The 22661-nt window shown below is 38.9% G+C and overlaps 1 protein-coding gene across 4 annotated transcripts in view; it reads right to left on the minus strand.

Annotated features, from left to right (window-relative positions):
• Positions 1–22661, minus strand: part of EXOC4 (exocyst complex component 4) — a 945346-nt gene that overhangs the window by 166374 nt on the left and 756311 nt on the right. For all 4 annotated transcript variants that reach the window (XM_072650117.1, XM_072650119.1, XM_072650120.1 and 1 more), the window contains one exon: positions 14627–14763. In XM_072650117.1, the coding sequence (XP_072506218.1) occupies positions 14627–14763 (137 nt within the window). The remainder of the gene's footprint in view (positions 1–14626; positions 14764–22661) is intronic.

The raw sequence follows: 22661 nt of genomic DNA on the forward strand, positions 1-22661 counted from the left end.
AGCTGCCAAAATGATCATCATAAAGCATAGATCTGACCATGTCACCCCTCAACTTCATGAATTCCAGTGGATCCCTATTCCTTATAGGATCTACTCTAAAATGCTCCTTTTGGTTTTTAAGTCTTTTCCAAATCTGTTTCATCCTATCTTTTCACTGTTCTTATCTTCTGTTTCCTTTCACATGAAGATACAGCAACACTGGCTTTCTTGCTTTTCTTGTGCATGAAGCTCCCTCTCCTGATTCTGTACCTTTGTAGTCGCTGTTCTTTATGCCTAAAAAGATTTCCCTTTACCCTTATGCCCCCTCAATTCCCAGGCTTCAAGACAACTTAAATCCTTCCTTTTGCAAAAGGTCTTGCCATCTCACTACCAAAGCAAGTGCCACCTTCCCAGATTACCTCCCAGTTATACTGGGTATATCATATTAGCATGTTTTCTCTTCCTTTAGAATGTGAGCTCCCTGAGGACAGTAACTTTATTTTTATTTTCCTTTTATTCCGAGTACTTAGCATAGTGCCTGGCATACAGTAAGTGTTTAAAATACTTGTTGATTGATCGGCAAGGGGAAACTTCATGAACATTTTTCTCCTTCAAATGAAATAGATTTATTGGCAAAAGAGATACATTTATTTAATCCAAGTGATGAATTTAGGATGGGAGCTAACAAAGGAGATTCTCAGAAGCCTTCAGAGTCTGATTTTGAGTACAATGTACTTTTTACACTGTGATTTTGAGAACGCCTCCTCCTCTCCCCCAATAACAAGCCTGAATTTGTCTCCTTATGACTTCCACATACTGCTCCTGGTTTTGTCCTGTAGGATTAAGCAGAACAAATCCAGTCTCTCATCTACTTGGTAGTCCTATAAATACTTGAAGACATCTATTGTGTTCTCCCTATATCTTTTCTTCTCCATGCTAAACATCTTCAATTTCTTCAAATATTCTTCATATAACATAGTCTCAGTGTCCTTCACTATCCTGAATGATTTCTTCTGAGTACTTATCAATGGCCTTCTTAAACTGACCCAGAATTGAACAAAGTGCTATAGATGAGATCTGAAAAGGGCAGAGCACAGAGGTACAATCTATCAGATTAACCCCTCTCTCCTAGTAACAATGTCATTCCAAGATGGTATCAGTATTAGGCTACTACATCACAATGCTAACTCCTACTGGATCTGCAGTCCATTAAAGATTTTTTTTTCAGACAGCCTGCTGTCTAATCATGCTTCCCCTATATTATACTGGTAGAAGTTGATAAGACCTTACATTCATTCCAACTGTTTTTTATCTTATTAGATTCAGGCCAATGTTCCATCTGCCAAGATCTTTTTTGTATTCTATTATCGACTGTATTAGATATACTTTGTAGCTTAGGGACATCTACCAATTTCATGAACTTGCCATCTATGGTTTTATCCAAGACATTGACAAAAATATAAAATAATAAAGAGACAGATCACCGAGACTTTCTTCTATGTTGACCTCACACCATTACTGATTGCTCTTTGACTCAAGTGATCCAACTACTCTTGCATACATATAGTAATGTTTTTGCCTTTTCCACATCTCTCCATCTTTTCTACAAGAATAGCATGAGATACTAGAAGTTTTGCTTAAAAGTAGGTTGACTACATCATTGTAGTTTCCCTCATCTATTAGTTTGGGAAACATCGGGCAGATCCTTGCAAAGAACAATATTCTACTGGATCCCTAAATAACATTTAGAATAGTATAGACTTAGCCTTGGTCTCTATTATCCCTTGAAGTTAGATGTCATGAAAAACTTTTTAACAGGGGGAAAAAGTCAAGGACAGAAATAGTAACTAGAAGAGATCATGTCATTACTTTAGTTAGAGGTCTTAAGAATAAGATAGACACAAATTTGCTTGCATGGGCTATATGCAATTTGATCTAGAAAGAAGGAGAGATAACTTTCCGTTTTGGGGGTCTCTGTAACCTACTGTCATCACCTTATATATTTCCTTTCCCTCCTTGGTGTTTATACACATTCAAAATCTCTTCATTAAAGGACTTAGTCAAGTGATCAAGCAATTTGGCACTTAAGCAAATCACTTTTTCTTTATGCAGGGATTCACTGTCAGGTTCTTTTCAACAGGGAGAAGTAGTTTAACTGCTACAAATCAGAATATTCTTTGGGGAATGCATATGGCAGTCTAGACATATTCTCACAAAAGTGACTGAATGGACACAGGTGTGCCCTGCTTTGAGGCAATCCAACATAAAAATCCTAATGCACAAAATAAAGAAATTAAGGGGTTGAATGCAAGTTTGATAAGAGTCAGTAGTGTGAAATGGCAACCTAAAAAACTAATTTGAATTTGAATTTATACTGCCTTAATGCAAGCACATTATGCAGAATGAATGAAGTTATTCTCCTGCTGTAGTCTTTCCTCCTGAATATTAGAGAAGATGTTCAGCTCTGAGTTCCATATTTTCAGAACTCTTAGAACTGCTTAGAAAGGGGCTATATGCTTGCAATGGAGTACTACTGTGCTGTAAGAAATAATGAGAAGGGTAGTTTCAGAAAAAAAAATAGCAAGACCCATATGAACTGATGCAAAGTCAAGTAAAAAGAACTAGATTAACAGCAATGTTGTGATGATGATCAATTGTGAAAGACTTGACTACTCTGATCAATACAATGATCTAAGGCCATTCCAAAGCACTCATGAGGAAAAAATGCTATCCACAGCCAGAAAGACAACTGATGAATTCTGAATGCAGATTAAATGATAATCTCCTCACTTTTGTGGCCTTTTCTGTGATATGGCTAATATGGAAATGTTTTCCATGATTTCACATGTATAATTGATATCATTTTTCTTGCCTTCTTAGTGGGTGGGGGAGAAGTGGGAGAGAGGGTGAGAATTTGGAATTCAAATTTTAAAAGGAAAAGAATCTTAAAAATAAAAAAGAAACTTATTTACAAAAAAAGAAAAGTGTTACAAGGATGGTTAGGGGGCTTGAAACCATGCCATGCAAAGATTAAATAAAGGAACTAGGGATAGCTAGCCTGGAGAAAACTAAAACTAGGATAGTGGCTTCCAAGTATTTATAAGATTTTCATATGGAAGAGGGATTAGAACTGTTCTACTATAGTCCAGATAATACAGCAATGGGAAGAAATTACTAGGAGGGAGGTTTTGATTCACTATTAAGTTGGAAGAAACTTTCTAACAATCAGAACTGTCCAAAAGGGAAACGTGATGCTTGATTAGGTAATGATTTCCACATCCTTGAAGTCTTCAGGTGAAAGCTAGAAGACTTCTCATTGAGAATGTTGCCAAGAAAATTTCTGCTTGAGTCTGAGGGAGGGGGGAATAAAGTTATGGAATCTCAGAATTCTAGAAGGGACTTCAGGGGTCATCTTGAACAATCCTCACCTGGAGCATGAATTCTTTTTATAACATCCTTTATAACATCATCTGGCCATTCAGCCTTTGTTTAAATCCCTCCAGTAACAGGGAACTAACTCACAGTCTCTTCCAGTTCTGAGATTCTTTATTTTCTTAATTACTATGTCTCACAGAGGAGAGAAGCCAGCCTGGATAAAGCAGCAAGTCAGGGGAGAAAGCATGTGCCATACCATAATCTTGACCACTACGTCCCCTCTGACCCTGATGGAGGTAGTCCAGGACCTTGAGCCCATAAGCCTTGAGAATAACAGTGTCTCTCAAACCAACAGAGAAGCTTCCAGTTCAGCAACCAAAACCATTGCTGAGGGGAGACATCACTGTGGAGTAGTCTGCCTTTTCTATTACTATAAGCAACAACTATTGACCAATTGCCACCAAAAGGCAGGAGCCCTGGGAGTGATAATACTTTCACAGACTATCAGTCCTGCATCTAGTCCCATATTCATAGCCATCATTCAAGGAAACATTTTCTATGAAGAAGGGGCTAGTCCTCCCCACAAAATGCCAACTAACTTCTATATACAGGACATGCATACCAGCCTGGCAAGCACTGGGGCACTGAGGGAGATATAGAAGGCAGCTTATACCAGGTGAGAGGACCCACTACCACTACCTTGACCACTATTTCCACTTGGACCCTAACAGGAATAGTCCAGCTCACTGAACTCAAGAGCTTTTTGAATAGCAATGCTTCCAGCCCAAAGCCTTCAGACAACATCCTGGGAAGCAACTATTAGGGAGATGTTACCTGGCAACTACTCCCACGGGTGCTACAGCCACATCTATTGAAATCACAGAAAGTTCTTGGCACTCAAGTTCTTGGCACTGTTGATAATATGCTTTTATAAGTGGAAGAGGCATTGTTAACTGTTCTGCCACTGCTCCCTAAGGATTATGGGACTTGTCCATGTGATTTATAGCTGTAACCTTCAATGCATGTTAATCCCCATTAAGAGTCCTTGAAAGCAAGGACTGTCTTACTTTTCTATTTGTATCTCTAGAGCTCAACACAGTAGTTGGCACATAATAAGCATTTAATAAATCTATCCATCCTTCTTTCCTTCCTGTCTTTACCCTCTCCTCTGTTTATCCATAGCTATCAACCATTCAATACCCTTCCAAGTTCTAGTCCTATCTCTTGTGCAGTCTTCTTTGACTATATTAATTTTTATCTTTCTTTTGCTTAATTTTTTTTGCATTTGTTCTCTGTACTACACAATAATAAACTATCCTATTCTTGAATTAGCCATATAGTTATTACAATAAAGGTGAATTCAACACTTTCTAGTCACTTCCAAACCCTGCCCCTTTATTCTGTCCATCCTTCTTCCTTACCCACTGGAGCTCTGACTTTGAGCTTTCAGCTCCTGCTGCCTGAAACCAGACCACTCCATCTCTTCCTGGACCATTTCCAAGGCATTTCCCTTACACTCTGACCATCCTCCTGATCCTCCTCCCCTAAAACTTGGACTTGCCCCTGTGACTCAGAACTTTGGACTTTTCTTGCCTGGAAATGAGCCATCATACCACTTCCTGCCCATTTAAAACTATTTTTTCTCCTGTTCCTCTTTATGTAGTATCTTCTTCCATTTAGAATATAAACTTTTTGAGGGCAGGGACTATATTGCTTGGATGTATTTGGATGTATCATGGGCTTAGACCTTGGTACATAATAAGTACTTAATGAATGCTCTTTCATTCTGTCAACAAACACTAACAGTGTAGAAGACACTATATTAGATGTTGAGAAACAAAGATAAAAAACAATGACAGTTCCTGAACTCTAGGAGTGTCCATCCGATTGAGAGATAGGAAAGTAACATGCAGCCAAATATAAGGAAGTTCCATCCTCTGGGACCCTGCAAAGTAAGTCTAATCCCTCTTGCACATGACAATCATTCAAATACTTAAATGAGCTATCATATAATCCTGAGTTTTCTTTTCTCAGAGCTAAACATTATCAATACCTTCAACTGATTCTCATGTGGCATGAGCCCGAGGCCATTTGCCATTCTAACTGCCCTTCTCTGGACACTAGTTCATTAATGTCCTTCAAACATGGCCCTTGAAACTAGACACAATACTCCAGAAATGGTCTGACCAGGGGAGAATAATTCCATTTTGCCATGAATACATCTATGGAAAGTGAGGTACACTGATAGATAGTGCTAAGAGAGCACCTTGCATTGATGTGGTATTTCTGGTGTTCATTGTATTCCCAGAACCTTGCATAAGGCCTTTCAATAAATGTATATGGGGGATTTAGTTATTCTTTTTTGGGGAGGGGTTGGAAAGGAGGAAGAGGGGGAGGGAGAGGGACAGAGAGAGAGAAGTGAGGGAAGAGAGAGAATATAAATGCTTGTTAATTAAAACAATGAATGGGGTAAAGTGACTCAGGTCAGGTCATCAATGTAGACAGTGGTAGACCTATAATCAGAACCCATTTCCTGACTCCTGAGTTAATGTTCTTTCTCTTATCAGTTTCTTGAAATGTGTCATAAAGCTAATGTCAAAGAAGCCTTTTCTGATCTGGAAGCTGTCCCAGGAAACCTTGTGAAGACCCCCTGTATTGGCAGTTCAAGACTGACATTAGAAATTTAGGTCTGGAACTATGCCCAAAGGGTTATAAAAATGTGCATACCCTTTGATCCAGCAATATCGCTTCTAGGGCCATATCCCAAAGAGATCACAAAAATGGGGAAAGGTCCCACATGTACAAAAATATTTATAACAGTTCTTTTCGTGGTGGTTAACAACTGGAAATCAAAGGGATGTCCATCAATTGGAGAATGGCTGAATAAGTTGTGGTATATGAATGGAATACTATTATACTACAAGAAGTGACGAACAAGTGGGCTTCAGAAAACCTGGAAAGACTTATATGAACTAATGTTGAGTGAAATGAGCAGAACCAGGACAGCATTATACACAGTAACAGCCACAGTGTGTGAGGATTGTTTCTGATAGACTTAGATCTTCACAGCAATGCAAGGACCTAAAACATTTCCAAAGGATTCTTGATGCAAAATGCCATCTACATCCAGAAAAAGAATTATAGAATTGGAATGCAGAATGAAGCAGACTATTTTCTCTTTTGTTATATTTTGTTTTGTTTTATTTTTTCTCATGGTTTCTTTCACTTATTTTAATTCTTCTATGCAACATGACTAATGTGAAAATGTGTTTAATATGAACCCATATAAGATTGCATGCCATCTTGGGGAGGGAGGTGGAGAAAATTTAAATCATATGGAAGTGATGGTTGAAAACTAAAACAAATAAATTAATTAAAAAAAACAAAGACTGTCTAATGTAAAATTAGAAAAAAAAAGAAAGAAATTTAGATCTTGTTGGCAAGACAATAGAAAACATAAACCTTACCCAGTTTTCATTCTTCAGATCACTGGGTTCATGTACCCCTAGATGGTTTAGGAACTCAGTTGGGTTCCAGGGATATGGGCTGAAATATATAGTTTCCTGATCAATGCTTTTCATTCTCCTTCTCAACAGAACAGATGGGCCACAGATCCATTTACCCATTTACCCTGGATGAATTTAATCTTACTTTACCACTCACATTGGTAAAACATATTGAATACTCACACCATTCAACAACAAATTTAAAATGGAGCTAACAACAATAATATCAGCAACTCTGAATTTGGAAGATGGTAGCATCTGTTGGCAACATGAAATTATCCCAGTGATAACTTTCCATTTAGGTGGCAAGGTTACTGCCCTTGAATAATTTTATTTATGAGCTTATGAGTCTGTGATGCCCCATATCATCCACATTACTAATATCCAGAACATATCCAAATAGCCATTACGGGTACACACAAAGAGGGAGAAGTCTCAAGCAATTATTCCACAAGAGGAGTAGGGTTAATTGTCACTACCAGAGCCATAATCTACTAATTAATTCACAGCTCAACAGGCCACAGGCAGAGCCATCTGTGTAACTATTTGTACCCGCTCCCAAGAGGAAGAGGGAAATAGGTGGAACTCTTGGAACAGGTGATGGTGCTGCTTTGAGGAAGGTCCGTCCCCTCGACACAGCTCAGTGAATTCCATTCAGAAAACATCTGCTGGTGCTGTTGACTGGCTCTGATGGGAGCTGCTTCTCTGGAACAGTTGCGAAGTGCAAGGGAGCATGGTCCCTGGACACAGCTGGGGTGCTGAGCCTTTTCATTAGGTAAACAACTAAGGGCAGGTAGAGCTAATTGAACTGAACTGTTTGGTGACAGACAGGGTAGGACATTACTTTTGCAGGCTGAATCTGTGAGTTGCTCCAAAATCCAACCGCTGAGACAGATAGACAAGACCTGTCCAAATTAGATGTGGCCATTTAATTAGAACTATGGAACTAGTAGACCAGTAGTCTGCAATATTTAGGCTAATTATAATGAAGATGATTCACACTTTTCTATTTGTTCTCAGTCTTTCACATACATTCCTCATACCAATCTTATAAGACAGTGAAGGTATTGCTGTCTCCATTTTACAGATGGGAAAACTGAAGTCACATGGCTAATTCGTGTCAGAACCTGGACTTGAGCCCAGATCTGATTTCTGCTATGCTGCTTGTTATTTTACAAAAATACCATATAATGGTGAGCAGGGAATCTTTTTGACAATCACTAGAATCTCATAAATTCACAGCCTATTAAGAGCTGCAAGAAACTTCAGAAATCATCTATTGCAAACCCAACATTTTACAGTTATTAGACACATTTCTGTCTCCTTCTGCTATCATCTGTCACATTTTAATACTACTGGTATGTCACCGCTTATAATCTGCTCACCTTAGACATAACTTTAGGGGTTAGTGCCTAATGCTGGTTCCTTTTTTTTTTTTTTGATCCTTAATGAATTTAACAAACACTCCAACACACCAAGAAGAACAATGAAGAGGACTGTATATGAAACAGTAAACTTTTATCACTGGCTCCATTTTTCTTAGTAAAGCATATATGCTTTGTGATTCTTAGTTACCACAGAGACTTCCAGTACAGGTCAACTATTACATGCTGAATACTTGAAACTACCAGAATTGTAGTTATATGGTCTGATTCTCTAAAAGCTTTATGTAAAGCTTTATGAACTTGTAGTCCTGCGGATTCTTACTAGGGAAGGGGACTATTTCTTATACTTCATTTGGTCTACTCTGTTGTATTAAATACACAGAGCTGCAAGGTACATCAGAGATCATCTAATTCCCTCCCCAGAGAAGTGATCTGCCCAAGGTCACCTTGGGACTAAGGGGTGTGGGTCCTATGACCATTTCCACTGTATCATGGCTCCTCCTGGTAAAGAAATATTTGTGGACTGATGGATGGAGGCAAAATGGATAGAGTGCTGGATCTGGAATCAAGACCTGGGTTCAAATTTGGCCCCAAACACTTACTAGTTGTAATTTTAGTCAAATCCCTTAACCTCTATCTGCTTCAGGTTCCTTAAGTATAAAGTAAGGAGAACACTAGCACCTAGTTCTCAGGGTAGGGAAGGGAAGGGAGGGAAGCGAAGAGGAAGAGAGGACAGAAGAGATGGCCCCCCAGTGTAGAACTGACAACCAGATAGAAAACCACACTGGCGATGAATGTAGTTACTTATGGAATTAATAACAATTTTTTTAGACTTTTATCTATAGGGCCAAATTAAGATATAATTTAGCCTGATATTCTTGAGTATATTTTCTGTAAGAAGCCTTCTCCTTTTGTCCCCAAGACGAAATCAAGCATGCAATAAATATGATCTCTTATTGTACAATGTGTCTCCCCTTGGAGTGGTTCTCATAGGGAGATGAGAAATTTTTGACCTCACAGTTCTCTTTAAACTCTGGCTTATGCAGAAATCTTGGAAGATACATTAACTTTCACCAGAGGGCATCATGAGCTTATGGAGTTGGTAATTTCTGTAGAATATTTGCTGAGAAGCAGATAAAAGAATCAGGTTGGCACTCTCCTCCCCCCCCCAATCCCGTTATATCTTTTTGGATCATTTGAATTGTATATGGCTTTCTATTTAAGTCAGTCATTTGCTGGCAGCAAAACTAGAACATTTCCTGTTTTTCCTCTCACTGTAATCAGGATTTGGCTGTCCAAATTAGGGCTGCCCTAATTACTGCTCAGCAGGTGCCAATCCTGGGGAGGGCAATAAATAGGGAGAGAGGAAGTGAGAAAGGACACTTGGCATTTTCATACTCATCGAAAAGGAAAACACTTTCTCCCTTGCCAGTATGATTTGATTAGGTAACAAGCTATACACACCAGGGTATGTGTGTATTGTTGTATAACAATCATAAAATAATTTCCTATTTATTCATTTCCTAGGCTTTTCAAGAGTCACTTCACTTATCTCTAAAATGTCTCTTTGCATGTGTGTATGCATGTATGCATGTGCATACATACATACATGCATGCGTATGTATGCATGTACACACACATACCACTGGCATGTCATTCAAGGATTTTAGTGCACAAAAGCTGAGTGAAGAATACCACATCTACTGGAGGGATGGGATAAAGGAGCTATCACTGCCACTGGCATTTAGGTAGAATGATAGGAAAGGTAGCTGTTGTCTTGGGAAGAAATCCTTGGAGATCTCTTAGGAGCCAGTCAGTCAAAAAACATTTAGTAAGGGCCATTACTATATGCCAAGCTTTGTACGAAGTGCTGGAGATACATAAAGAGGAAAAAGACAGTGCCTTCTCTCAAAAAACTCCTAATCTAAAAGGGGAGACAAGAAGCAAACAAATACATATGAACAAGAAATATATAAGACAAATAAGAAATAATTAAAAGAGAGAAGGCCCTAGAGGGGTTGGGAAAGACATCCTGTAGAAGGTGGGATGACAGGAGGTGGAGATGAGGAAGGATAGCACTGAAGCCATGGTACACAGCCAGAGTAAAAGCCTGGGGTTGGGGGATGGAGTATCTTGTAGGAGGGATAGTCAAGAGGCCAGTGTCACTGGACTGAAGAGTTCATGGCAGGGAGTACAGTATAGGAAGACTGGAACGGTAGAAGGGGCTGACTAAGAAGAGCTTTGACTACTGAACATGGCATTTTTGGATTTGATCCTGGAGGTGTTGGAGAGCTACTGTGTTTACTGGGTAGAGGAGATGACGTGGCTGTGTGTGCTTTAGGAAAATCACTTCAGTGGCTGAATGCAGGATGGATTGGAGTGGGGAGAGACTTGAGGCAGGCTGACCCACCAGCAGGCTAATGCAATAGTCCTGGCACCAGGTGACAAGAGCCTGCACCAGTGTCTTGGTAGTGTCAGAGGAGAAAGGGGGACACATATGAGATAGTATAAAGGTGACATTGACAGGACACACTAGCAACATAGGCTAGCAGAAAGAGAATAAGCAACACAGAGTTTAGATACTGGTTCTGAATCCTCATTAACCTGTTTACATCACTAATCACAGGCAATACAGTTGAGTGGAGGATAGACTTGGAATAAAGAGAACCTAGGTTCAAATTTTAACTCTGATACTAGTTATGATGATTAACCAAGGACACTAGCTGGTACACAGTAGGCATTTAATAATTGCTTGCTTTTGTTTTGATTAATTGACTCTTGGAAATTCACAACTTCTCTGGAATTCAGGAAACTGACCTAAGTCAAACTGTATTCAATGTATATTTGTGGAGGGAACTCCCACACTAGAAGTTCCCCAAATTCGTAAAATCATAGATCCATAATATTAACGATTTATATCACAGTATGCATTATTATTACTATTACACAGAATTCATTAAGTTCTTATAATCTATATGGTACCAACTCAGTTATTTCATTAAATGTAGAAAAGGTATGAAAACAGGTAGCTAGGTGGTGCAATGGTTAGAGCACTGGCCTGAAGTCAGGAAGATATTTTTCTGACTTCAAATCCACCTTCAGACACTTACTGACTCTGTGACCCTGGGAAACTCATTAAACTGTGTTTGCCTCAGTTTCCTCATCTGTAAAATGAGCTGGAGAAGGAAATGGCAAACCACTCCAGTATCAGAGAGAATGAGTTGCTCAAAACTTATTTTGTTTCTTTTTTTCCAGCAAAGGAGAATAACTTTTATGTTAGGAATGACAACACAATACTACTAAGGAGATGATACCCAAGATAAGTAAGGAGACAGTAGGAAATTACTTTGCTGTTTTTTGATGAATTCCGGTTTCCTGGTACCAGTGAATTACATTTTCCTGTCCTGAAAGAACTGGCTAAGGTGATGGCTGAACCACGGTCAGTCATACCTGAAATATTATGGAAAACTGGAAATATACCAGAATACTGGAAAAGGGTAAATATGGTCCTAATTTTCAAAAAGGGAAAGAGAACAGAGTCCACAAAATAAATCCCAGTAAGCTTGAGTTTGATTCCTCGGAAAAATTCTAGAATGGATCATTAAGAATGGAACATTTAGATAAGAAAGCAGTGATTAGAAAGAGTCAATGTGACTTCATCAAGGACAAGTCATGCTAAACTAATCTCGTTCCCTTTTCCCACAGGCTTACTAAACTAGTAGATGGGGGAAATGCTGTACATACAGATTTCTGCTAAATTTTAGCAAAACTTTTGATATAGTATTTCATACTACTGTTGTGGAGAAAATGGAGAGATATGAATTAGCCAATAATACAATTAACAGGGAACTGGACAGATGGACAGACTCAATGCATAGTTGTTAGTGTCCAATGTCAACATGGCAAGAGGTCTCCAGTAGAATATCCTGGGGAATCTGTGCTTGTTCCTGAACTGGGGAGCATTTTTATCAATGACCTCAGCAAAGGCTATGGTATGCTCATCGAATCTGAAGATGATGCAATGCTGGGAGGAACTGCTAACTCAGGGGATGATAGAGTCAGGATCCGAATAGGATCTTGAGAGGCTAATAAGGTGAAAATCACTAGGAATAACAAGAGTAAAGTCCTACACTTTGGTACAAAAAAAAATTAAAGCTTGTGAGAAGAGGGAGGTGATAGTCTCACTGTAGTCTGCCCTCATCAGACCTCATCTGGAATACTGTGGTAAGTTCTGGGTGCCACTTTGAGGTGGCAATCCATCTCCATAGGAGTCCGTGGCACAGGAGGATCAGTTAAAGGAACTGGGAACATTTAGCCCAAAGAAGGAAAGAATCTGGAGGAACGTGACAGTTGTTTTCAAGTATTTGAAGGTCTGTCATGTGGAAAATGGAATAAATTGTTGTTTGGCCTCAGTGGGAAAAACCAGAGCACTGGTGGAAACCACAAAGAAGCAAATTTAGGCTTGATGTCAGCTTGCTAACAATCAGAGCAGCTGAAAAGTAGAAGAGGCTGGATGAGCATTTGTTGGGTACATTATTAGAGGAGATTCCTTTGAGGATTGGCTAGAGTAGGTCATTACTGAAGTCGTTCCAACTCTCAAATTCTGTGATTTTGTTATAGGGAGTCAGTCAAGTTCCTTAAACAGAGATGTGATGTGGTCAGACACAAGCTTTAGGGACAATTAGGCAGTGCGGCTGGGATGGACTGGACTGAGGAGAAATTAGAGTCAGGGTGACCAATTATGAAATTACTGCAAGAACTCATTTGGGAGGTGAAGAGTAAGATGGTTGGTACCTGAATGAGTGGAGAGAACTCAAGGGGGTACAATACCCTTTGCTTCCTTCAATAAAAATTTTAGAATAGAAAATATCTTTTGTTTACATGGATGATGGGAGAGGGAGAAACAAGCTGTTCAAGGTTCATATAATCTTAATTAAGGCACTAGAGCATAAGAGGAATTTAAGAAAATCAAACCTGATTACTGAGAAGAGATTTTCTAAAAACCGGTCTTTACAGGGGAAATGGTCCTTTTTCCACTTATTTTTTGAGGCATTGCTCTGAGACCTGTCAGTGAAAACTAAAAACAAGTCACTTGGTTTTTCTCTTCTGGCTTACATAATGTTGACAAATGAACGTCTCATATGGGTTAGAGCACTTCTGTAAATGAGGACAAGGTCACAAACTTAATTTTTGAGGTCCAGTTTCTTTCTTTTTCCTATTCTGTTTCACATCTACAGAATATACCTCTAGGTCTAGGCCCTTTTGTACATTTGATTCTAAGAGGGAACAATTAAGACAACAGAGTCAGATCACTGTAAATATACCTGTACTATAAGAAAATCCAATCCAATGAACGTTATTAAGTGCCTACTATGTGCCAGGTACTGTGTTAAGCATTGGGGATACAATTAATAAAAACAAAGACAGTCTCTAACCTCAAGGAGCTTACAATCCAGTAAGAAGAGACAATACACAAAAGAGGGCAGGGAAGTGGCGAGAGGGCTAAGGGGGGACAGCAGGACATATCAGGGGCAAAATCTTGTTCCATGGAGTTGAAACCAAGTAGGGCAGTAAATGTAATGTAATGTCCATGAATGTAAAAAAAAACTGATGACTCTATTTCAATATAACTGTTTTCCCTTGTAATCGGATGTATTTTATTTTATAGATTTAAAAATATGATTCTTAGAATGGGTTTACAGGCTTCACTAGAATGTCCACGGGGTCCATAGCCCCAAAATAGTTAAGAACCCCTGATATTGTCCAAGAAGAAATTGTTCCTATAATAACCCTAGCAAGTAGCCCTCCTGCCTTCACTGAAAGTATGCCAGTGATGGGGAAGTCACTACTCTGGTCATAGCCAGCCCATTCCAGTTCTACTTACAAAAAAGTACTTCCTTTTATTGAACCCAAATCGGTCTCCTATAGCTTCAGGGGCAGCAAGAGACACAGATGAAAAAGCACTTGTTAACTGAGAGGAATGAAAAGAACTAAGGAAGGTCAGCAAGGGAGTTTGTGAATTCACCTTCTTTCCCTGGTGCTCACTAACAAGCGCAGAAGGCTGAGGGATTGTACAAACGCTGCAGGGCCCTTCCATTCTGAAGATTCCATGAGGAATTGAAGGCTCATGGAAGGCACTCAGAAGGAGTCATAAGAAACTCCAATCATATCTCATATCTTTCATCTTTTAGTGTGTATGTGTATATACACACATATACACACACATACACGTACATTTACTTTTACGATTTCTGGCAAACTTGGGGCTACACATTTCATTGTAGGGCTATGAGTAAGAGGGATTATGATCTCTCCACGAGGGAACAACAAACTCCATGTCTCTGAAATCACTGTGTTCTCCTCCTAAAAGGAGTTCTCTACCTGTAGGCAACTGTGCAGGTGTCCTTGTACTCCTGGAGCTTCACACACACCATGTTGAGGAACTGATCGGAGTACGCACTAAGGTCATGCATCAGGTTCATCAGGTCTTGCACGGTCTTCTCCACAATTATTGTGCTCTGGAAAAGGAAACGCAGACAGAACAGAAGGTTGTGAGATCTTCACTCAAGGAAGGAGACAGAGAGCAAGAGAAAGAATCGAATCGCTTAAGATGCTGACATTGCCCACAGTGGGAAGACAACATAAGAAGAACGGTTGTCAGTCAGCAGCGCCATCTCCCATGGGGCTGCTCTCCCAAGGACTCTGGCACACTCACATGCTGCTAATCACCTTCAATAAGGCATCTTGGGGGGTTTCTGAGGACATGCGTAATTTGAATCTACTCGATCACCTCACTGCCCTGCTGCAAAGAGTAGAAACCCAGGTCAAGACAGAAAGGACAACACAGAGGGATTCTACAACTTCCAAAGCTTGAAGATCACCCATCTCAGGAAAAGATGAATTGCTTGGGAGCCAGCCAGAGTAGATTTATGTTCAGAAGCAGTCATTTCTATTTGTTCAAAGAACTATGGGAAATACACTTTACTGTTTACATAGTAAAATTTCAAAGGTATAAAATGAGGAAAATATTTCCTGGCTATTCCTTATTTCCCAAGGATATTGAAACAATATGCTGCATAAGAAGTGCTTTTAATTTCTAAGAAGAACTACATAAATGCAAGGCTTTATGACTGTTGTAAAGGCAGTAACAGTATCACTTTAAATTAATGGAGAGTTTTTAAAGGACTTCTTATAGTTTTACACCTGTTACTTTCACAGTAATTCTATGGGGAAGATAATACAGGTATTCTCTCCATTTTATAGATGAGGAAAACAAGGCACAGAATTTAAACCACAGATTTACAGCAAAATTAATCAATCAACAAGTATTTATTAACTGCTTACTCCGAACCAGTTGCAGTCTTAGGCACTAATGATACAAAGATCCTTCCATCCCTTGCTGCCCCCCCGCCCCAATTCCTACTCTCAAGGAGCTTCTATTCTACCAGGGGATATAAAAAACCAGGAATATGTTCTGACATTAAGACAAACCTCTTTTCATTTGACCATATTATTTCTTTTTGCAAATTTTTGTCTGTTTTAAACATGAAGGATATAAACCCCACAAGAAGAAAAATTATCTACATTTAAAGGATCGGTTATGTAGCAGGTTCATGTCAAACCTGAAAAAAGATATCCTTGGGCAATATTCATCAACATGTAAACTTGAATACTGTCCATTGCGCAGTGTTTAACCCTTTCATTTGCATTATCTTCTGACGGACTTACACCTCGCTCACCCAACTGATTTCCTGTGGATCGTCCATGTCAGTGAAATACTAGCCTTGTGCTCAACAGCCTGGACTCTTCCACTCACCAGCGGCGCTGGAGAGCATGTATGTAAAACACATTTGTAGAGGCCATGGTAAAGATAAAATGATTTCTAAAGTGCTAGTTTGAGGCTGACCTATGAGGGAATTTTAAAATTAAATAAACAACTCAATGTGAAAAGCTCAATCATTAGAAATGGCCAAATCTACATTTAAATTAGATTGTATTTTTCTGAATATGATTAATCCAATGAATTGGGAAACCTAAAAAGAAGTCCTACTCTAAGGGCTCATGGTGATAAGGAGGTAACCCAGCTTAAGCAGCTTCTTCAAGCTGGAGAGCCTTTGGATATGGGATGGCACAAGCCTATGTGTCTGTTGTCCAAAGACAAACTTAGCCAAGTACAGAGAAACTCAACACTAGAAAGTTGGCTACCAGGCTGTGCTAAGATGAGCAAATGGCACATGAAATGAACAAAAATACAATATGGTTCTCAACCTTCCATGCTTCCTTTCTGTCGCTATCATGATGGTGTTGGAGAGGCAGAATAGGGAACATGAAGCACTTCATGAAACATCTGTAAACATTAACATGATTCTTGTTTACTCAACATGCTGTCCTTGTTTAATATTACTCAAGGAATAGAACCACATTCAGACTGACATTCTAACTATAAGTGAAACAGAAAGATACAGAGAAGTTCCAAGTATATGGAAGACTGACTTGGGAGTTTGACAGCATGATGAATAGAGAAGCTGGCAGAACTGAGGTCAAGGAATTTCCAGAGACAGCAAGAAATATCATTCTATTGGTTATTTTGGCTCTTTTACCTTTCAGTGCTCAAGGAAAGCATAAGGAAACAAGTTACCATGATGAAAACTGCAGTACAAAAAATGAAACTGAGAAATTCTACGAAGAACTTAAGATACTTGAAACCAAGTTACCCTATACATTGATACTCAATGTCTTCGATGCAAAGGTGAGCATTGGGGAAGATGGCAAAAATTTTTGCGTATGGATATACTTCCTAGGTTGAAGCAGAAGCTGTACTAAGGAGACATGGACTAAACATTCCAGGTAATGTCACTGATTAGAAGGGAACGAGATACTGAGATGATCCTTGGAATTGGAATGTTCTGAGACTAAGATGAGTTATAACTAGAGAAGGCAGCATGACTTTGGAGCCGGAGTACTGGCCTTAGAGTCAGGAAGACTTAGACAATCCCTTAGACACTCACTGGCTAAGACACTGAACTTCTCTCTGCACCTTAGTTCTTCAGCTATGAGGGTGTTGGACAAGATGGCCTCTAAGATCATTTTCAGGTCTACATCTATGATTCTATTTATACATATATAATGACAGAGTCTGAATCTGTGATTTCATTAATATAGGAAACTAAGGTTAAGAAACTTTCTTTTTGAATACAAGCTAGTACCATAGAGTTACCTAGCACTGAGAAATTAAGTGGTTTGCTTAGGATTGTACAGCCAGTTTGAATCAAGGGCAACATCTGAACCCAGGTCTTCCTGGTGTCAAGGTTAGTTCTCTGTCCAGTGTGTTACATTACCTCACCAACTAAAGAAAGTTGAACAGTAAAATGAGTGACTAGGGTATGGGATAATTCAGGGTGGGATTGCAACGAGAGAATTCACTCCACTGACCATTCAGTATTTGAAGTGGGAGACAGAACTTACTTCAGTGGTCCCTTGGTGACTTCAGGGCATCTATACCTGTACTACCAGGAAAGAAAAATATGTGGGAGTTGAGAGGCAAAGGGTATTAAGCTGAGGGCATGGGGAAAGTTTTGTGTAATACATACAGGAATCATAACTTTAGGAGGTAGAGAAAATAGGGTCTGCTCTGCATCTATAAATGGTTTCTGCTCTGAGCTAGCTAAAAAGAGCACATGGATCTCTGGGTTCAGAGTGAGAGTGAACAGTAAAACTGGACTCAGCAGGAATTGAGTCTAGGAGTTTATCTGTATCTCAGGATAGTACATAATTGGCCATATGATGGGCCAGCTGCAGTATGTCTAGTTAAACATCATGTTGGAGGAAAAAAGTGGTTTGAAATCAAGAAATGAAAGAGGTCAAAGGCTCACAGACTACGGAGAAGCCACACACTGCACAATATGGAAAACTTGTTCAAGAAGGGTCAAAAAGCAATGGCCAGTTCTAAATGACATCATTTTAAAAAAAGAAACTGACTATATCTTAACAGTCAGGGAATAAAAATTTAGACACCGAAGTCATTTAGAATTCATTCTTTATATGCTTTTAAATGATCGGTTAGAGTAAAGGTCAAACTAGATACTATGTGTGTGATAATAGAAGCTTTAACTTACACTTTGTTTAAAACTTTTACTGTTCTTTTTTTTAAACATCTCCTACATTTCCCAATGTATCCCCTTCCCCTTTCCCTCACAGAGAGCCATGTCTTATACCAAAGAATTTTAAAAAGAAGAAAAAGCCTATATGCAGAATTCCCAACCCATCATCTCTAATTAATGCAAAGAAGTGAGGAGATAGCTTGTTTGGGGTCAAACTTGGTCATTACAATTTCTCAGCCTTCAGTTAAGAATGTCTTGTTGTTATGTTGCTGTAGCCATTTTGAATATCGTTTTCCTGGTTTTGTTACTCTCACTTGAAGAATTCCCACATTTACCTGTATTCATTATGTTAAATTACTAAATTGAAGTATCCAGCCTGAATGTACTTACAGTACAGCAATATTCCATTAGATTCATGTACTCAATGTGTTTAATCATTCCTTTATTAATAAGCATCTTTGCTTTCAGTTCATCACCACCATAAAAAGTGCTGCTATAAATATTTTGACTTAAATGGGACCTTTCTTTTCGTCACTGATCCCTCTGAGGCATATACCTGTTGGAGGTATTTCTGGTTCAGTGGCTGTAAACATCTGTTCCCACATAATTCCAAGTTAATTTCCAGATTGTTGGACCAATTTACATCATTGTCTTAGCGTGTCCATATTACTGCAACCCTTCCAACACTATTCCCATTCGTAAGCTTGGTCAATTTGCTGGGTATCAGGCAAAATCTCTTATTTTGACTTACATTTCTCTTACTATTAGTGATTTGAGGCATTTTTCATATGGCTGTTAATAACTTGTATTACTTCTTTTCTGCATTACTTCTTTAAAGAACTGTTCCTTTGCTTGACCATTCATCAATTGGAGAATGGCATTAGGTCATTTATATTTATTTGAGAAATACATCTAGGAAATAAGATCTTTATCAGAGATATTTGATATGAATATTTTTCTCAGACTATCTTGTTTTTAAATAAGTTGTTAACCTTAAAGTTGGGAAATAGAAAAAAGTAAGAACATTCATCACTTACTAGTTTTTAGACAGTTTAAACAGTGTAAATCTTTCCCCTCAAAGAAGAGGTGGAATGAACCTAGAAACCATTTGTACTAGAAAACACTGATCCTCTCTTTCCAAGTGGGGAGACACTGTGGCTATGAGAAGCCTAAGTTGATAGTATAAGCTTATTTTTAAAATATTCTGGAGGACTATGGAAAACTGTGAGCTATACTGACTCACAAAACTGTAGAAAGAAACTGAGGAGAAAAGGAGCCTGTAGATAGCTCACTAATGAGATCTTGCTAATTTCAAATACTTCAAGAGTATTTGTGCATGAATGGATGAAAGGACGGATGAAAAAGCACATATGAAGTACTGCAGATACAAAAACAAAGAAGCAAGGCAGTTGTTGCCTTCCAGGAGTTCACATTCTCAATAAGGGAAAGGAACATACACAAGGGAGGGGTGGCTGGACCGGGAGGTCCAAGGGGCAGGGAGTGGAACCAGCTAAAATGAAGAAGACAGCAAAGAGCTACACAATGGAGTATAAGGATATGTCTATCTACAACTATTTACATATGTGTCATCACATATGGATAGCTCTATTTCTTCTCTGTGTGAGTTTACACACACAGAAAGACCTTGGTGAATGAGATATGCCACAAATTAGGCACAGAATTGAGTAGGAGGAGGAAAATCAGACTGGATAGCATTTCCATTCAATTCAATAAGCATTTATTATGCATCTACCTAGTACCAGGAATATCTGGGAAGTTACACAGTGCTTTCAGTAATCCCAGACTGTTTGCTACTATCAAAGTCTATAGTCTGAATACCAATATTCTTTCAATGACATCATACAGCTCTACAGTCTCAGAAGAAGGGAAATGCTAAATAACTCTAAGGACAGTGGAAAGCTGTATGTTTAATGTAAAGAGATTGAGCATGTTACCAACAATGATTTGGCCACGGAATATCACCCAGCTAAAATTATGACTGAGAAAGGAGATGGGGCCAGATGGCTAGGAAGGATAAGGAAGAATAAATAAGGATATCCTGAGTGCCATAACGGTACAACAGAAGTATTAAAGGAACCAAAGGAAAAGCCTCTCTTTAGTGGAAGGATCCTCTATAATGCATGCAAAGAACTGCAAAAAAGAAGAAGGTATAGAGAGGATGTGATCTATGTTGTTGCAGGAAGTAACTGAAATGAAACCACAGATTCCTAAAATTATCAGTGTAAACTGTAGGATTTCTTATTTCTTTAGATAATCAAAAGGAAAGGGAACAAAAGGAAATGAGGATATAAAACACCTACATACATGCTTTTCCCAAGACCATGGAGGATTAGCTATAGCTATGAGCTATATCTGCATTCTTATTCAATTTTGCAGATCTTTTTACTTTCTTTCATTCCCTCTACCTTTTTTTTTCCTTTGATATATTAATCAGAAGGTGAGGTGAGGTATATTAATCAGAAAGTGAGAGGAGTGAGGGGAGAAAAACTATCTTCTATAGGGCAAAACCTCATAGGAACCCAAATTACTGTCTCTATAGTATCCTCACAAGTACAACTTCCTTTTCTATATTGATTTTAAGATTAAAGCACCGCAGTTTCACCCTGATCCATAATCTTGTTCCTCTATATTTGCCTGTGAGTGACAGAAATTGATTCTGCTCTGCTCTATGTCCCCAAGCTGCTAAAAAGAATCTCAAAATCTCACCCAGATTCAAAATACAGGTTATGCTGCATCATGGGCATTGACAACATCTCCTCATTGTGGGGCTTGGCTAGGAAATGAGTTAGCCTTTGTGTCTTTATTGGTACTGCACATAGACACAGAGTTGTTTAAAATATTGTGTATTTGGGGTGGGAGGGAATGGATCAGGGAAAGGGCTCCATGATATAAGGAGAGAAGGTCTCTGACAAGATCAGAATCCAAAGAGCTCAGAGTAGAAAGTCTGACCCCTACCTGACCAACTCAATGACAATTTCCCTCCTAAATAATCTTGAAGATTCCTGTACTGACGTCCACACCTTGAGGCAGCTCATCTCATTTATTGACAACTGTCATCATTAAGGTTATCCTTACACTGAACTAGAATCTGTCTCTGAATCTTCTGCCCACTGCTCCTAGCATGGCCTTCTGGAACCAAGCAGAACAGGACATCAGGAAGCTCAGTTTCAAACCTTTTTCCAGTTTGGTAGGTTCTCCCTGCACCTCAGCTTGTGCTCCTCTGGCGTTGTCTTCAAGAACCCAGAGACATCTCTACACCACAAGGACGCATAGATAGACAGGGGCTTTAGTGGAGATTAACATGCTCAGAGTAACATTGAGTATTGTCAGTAATCCACATTCTAATGCTGATTCAGGTTCATAGAGCAGGGTTTATTAATTGGGCAAAATCAAATGCCCATATAACTCTGAGAGAGAATGAAGCTATCTCCAGATACAGCACAAATAAATCATTCAGAAGATGGCGTGCTGTCTCAGGACCCATTCTTCAGTAAAAGAAAAAAAAATCTCTTCAGTAACTAGAATGTGAGTTAAAAAGGAAAAAAAAATTAAGTGATACCCTCAATAATAGCCTGTGATTTAATAATGCATTTCTTCTGAACTTCTCAAAGCACTGTTAAATATATTCTCTAATATGCTTACAGCATTCCCAAGGAGAACTGGCAGGAATTATTTATTCACTTTTGACAGATGAAAAAAATTGATGGCAACAAAATGTTAAGTGACTTGCTCAAGGTTATACAGGAACAATGTTCTGATGAGATGGATCAGGTCTCGGGCTGAGTATGAGCACATTTCATTTGGGGAACAGTGAGAAAACTGGCTTGATGGGATTCAAGGGTATATATTGGGAGAATAGAGGAAGAGAAACATAGATAGTAAGGGTGGAGCCAATTATGGATTTATAACGATTTTACTATCAGGTACCTACCACCACTAGGTCCCCTGACTCTTTCTACTGCATTATATCGAGTTCAGCCCCATTGTTTTATAGTTGAGAAAAGTGAGGTCCAGAGCAGGGGAAAAGGGGAACTTAGTGGGAAAGATAACAGTAGAAGTCAGGTTCTTCGGAGAAGTGCCTTGCTTGGTTTTACTGCCTCTCATCTCTAGGTTTTTCAATAAAAAGCTGGATATAGAAAAACAAAACAAACAAACAAACAAAAAACCCCACAATTTAGAGTCACTGAAGTAGTGAGTTTATGTTCTATAAGGCAGTACTAGAGAAGTCCTTAAAATAATGATACAAGAGAAATAAAGTGTGATTCTAAAAAATACGTTTTCTTTGCATTTATTCC

This window comes from Notamacropus eugenii, chromosome 3, assembly GCF_028372415.1.
Source record: "Notamacropus eugenii isolate mMacEug1 chromosome 3, mMacEug1.pri_v2, whole genome shotgun sequence".
In the NCBI taxonomy this organism is placed as follows: domain Eukaryota; kingdom Metazoa; phylum Chordata; class Mammalia; order Diprotodontia; family Macropodidae; genus Notamacropus; species Notamacropus eugenii.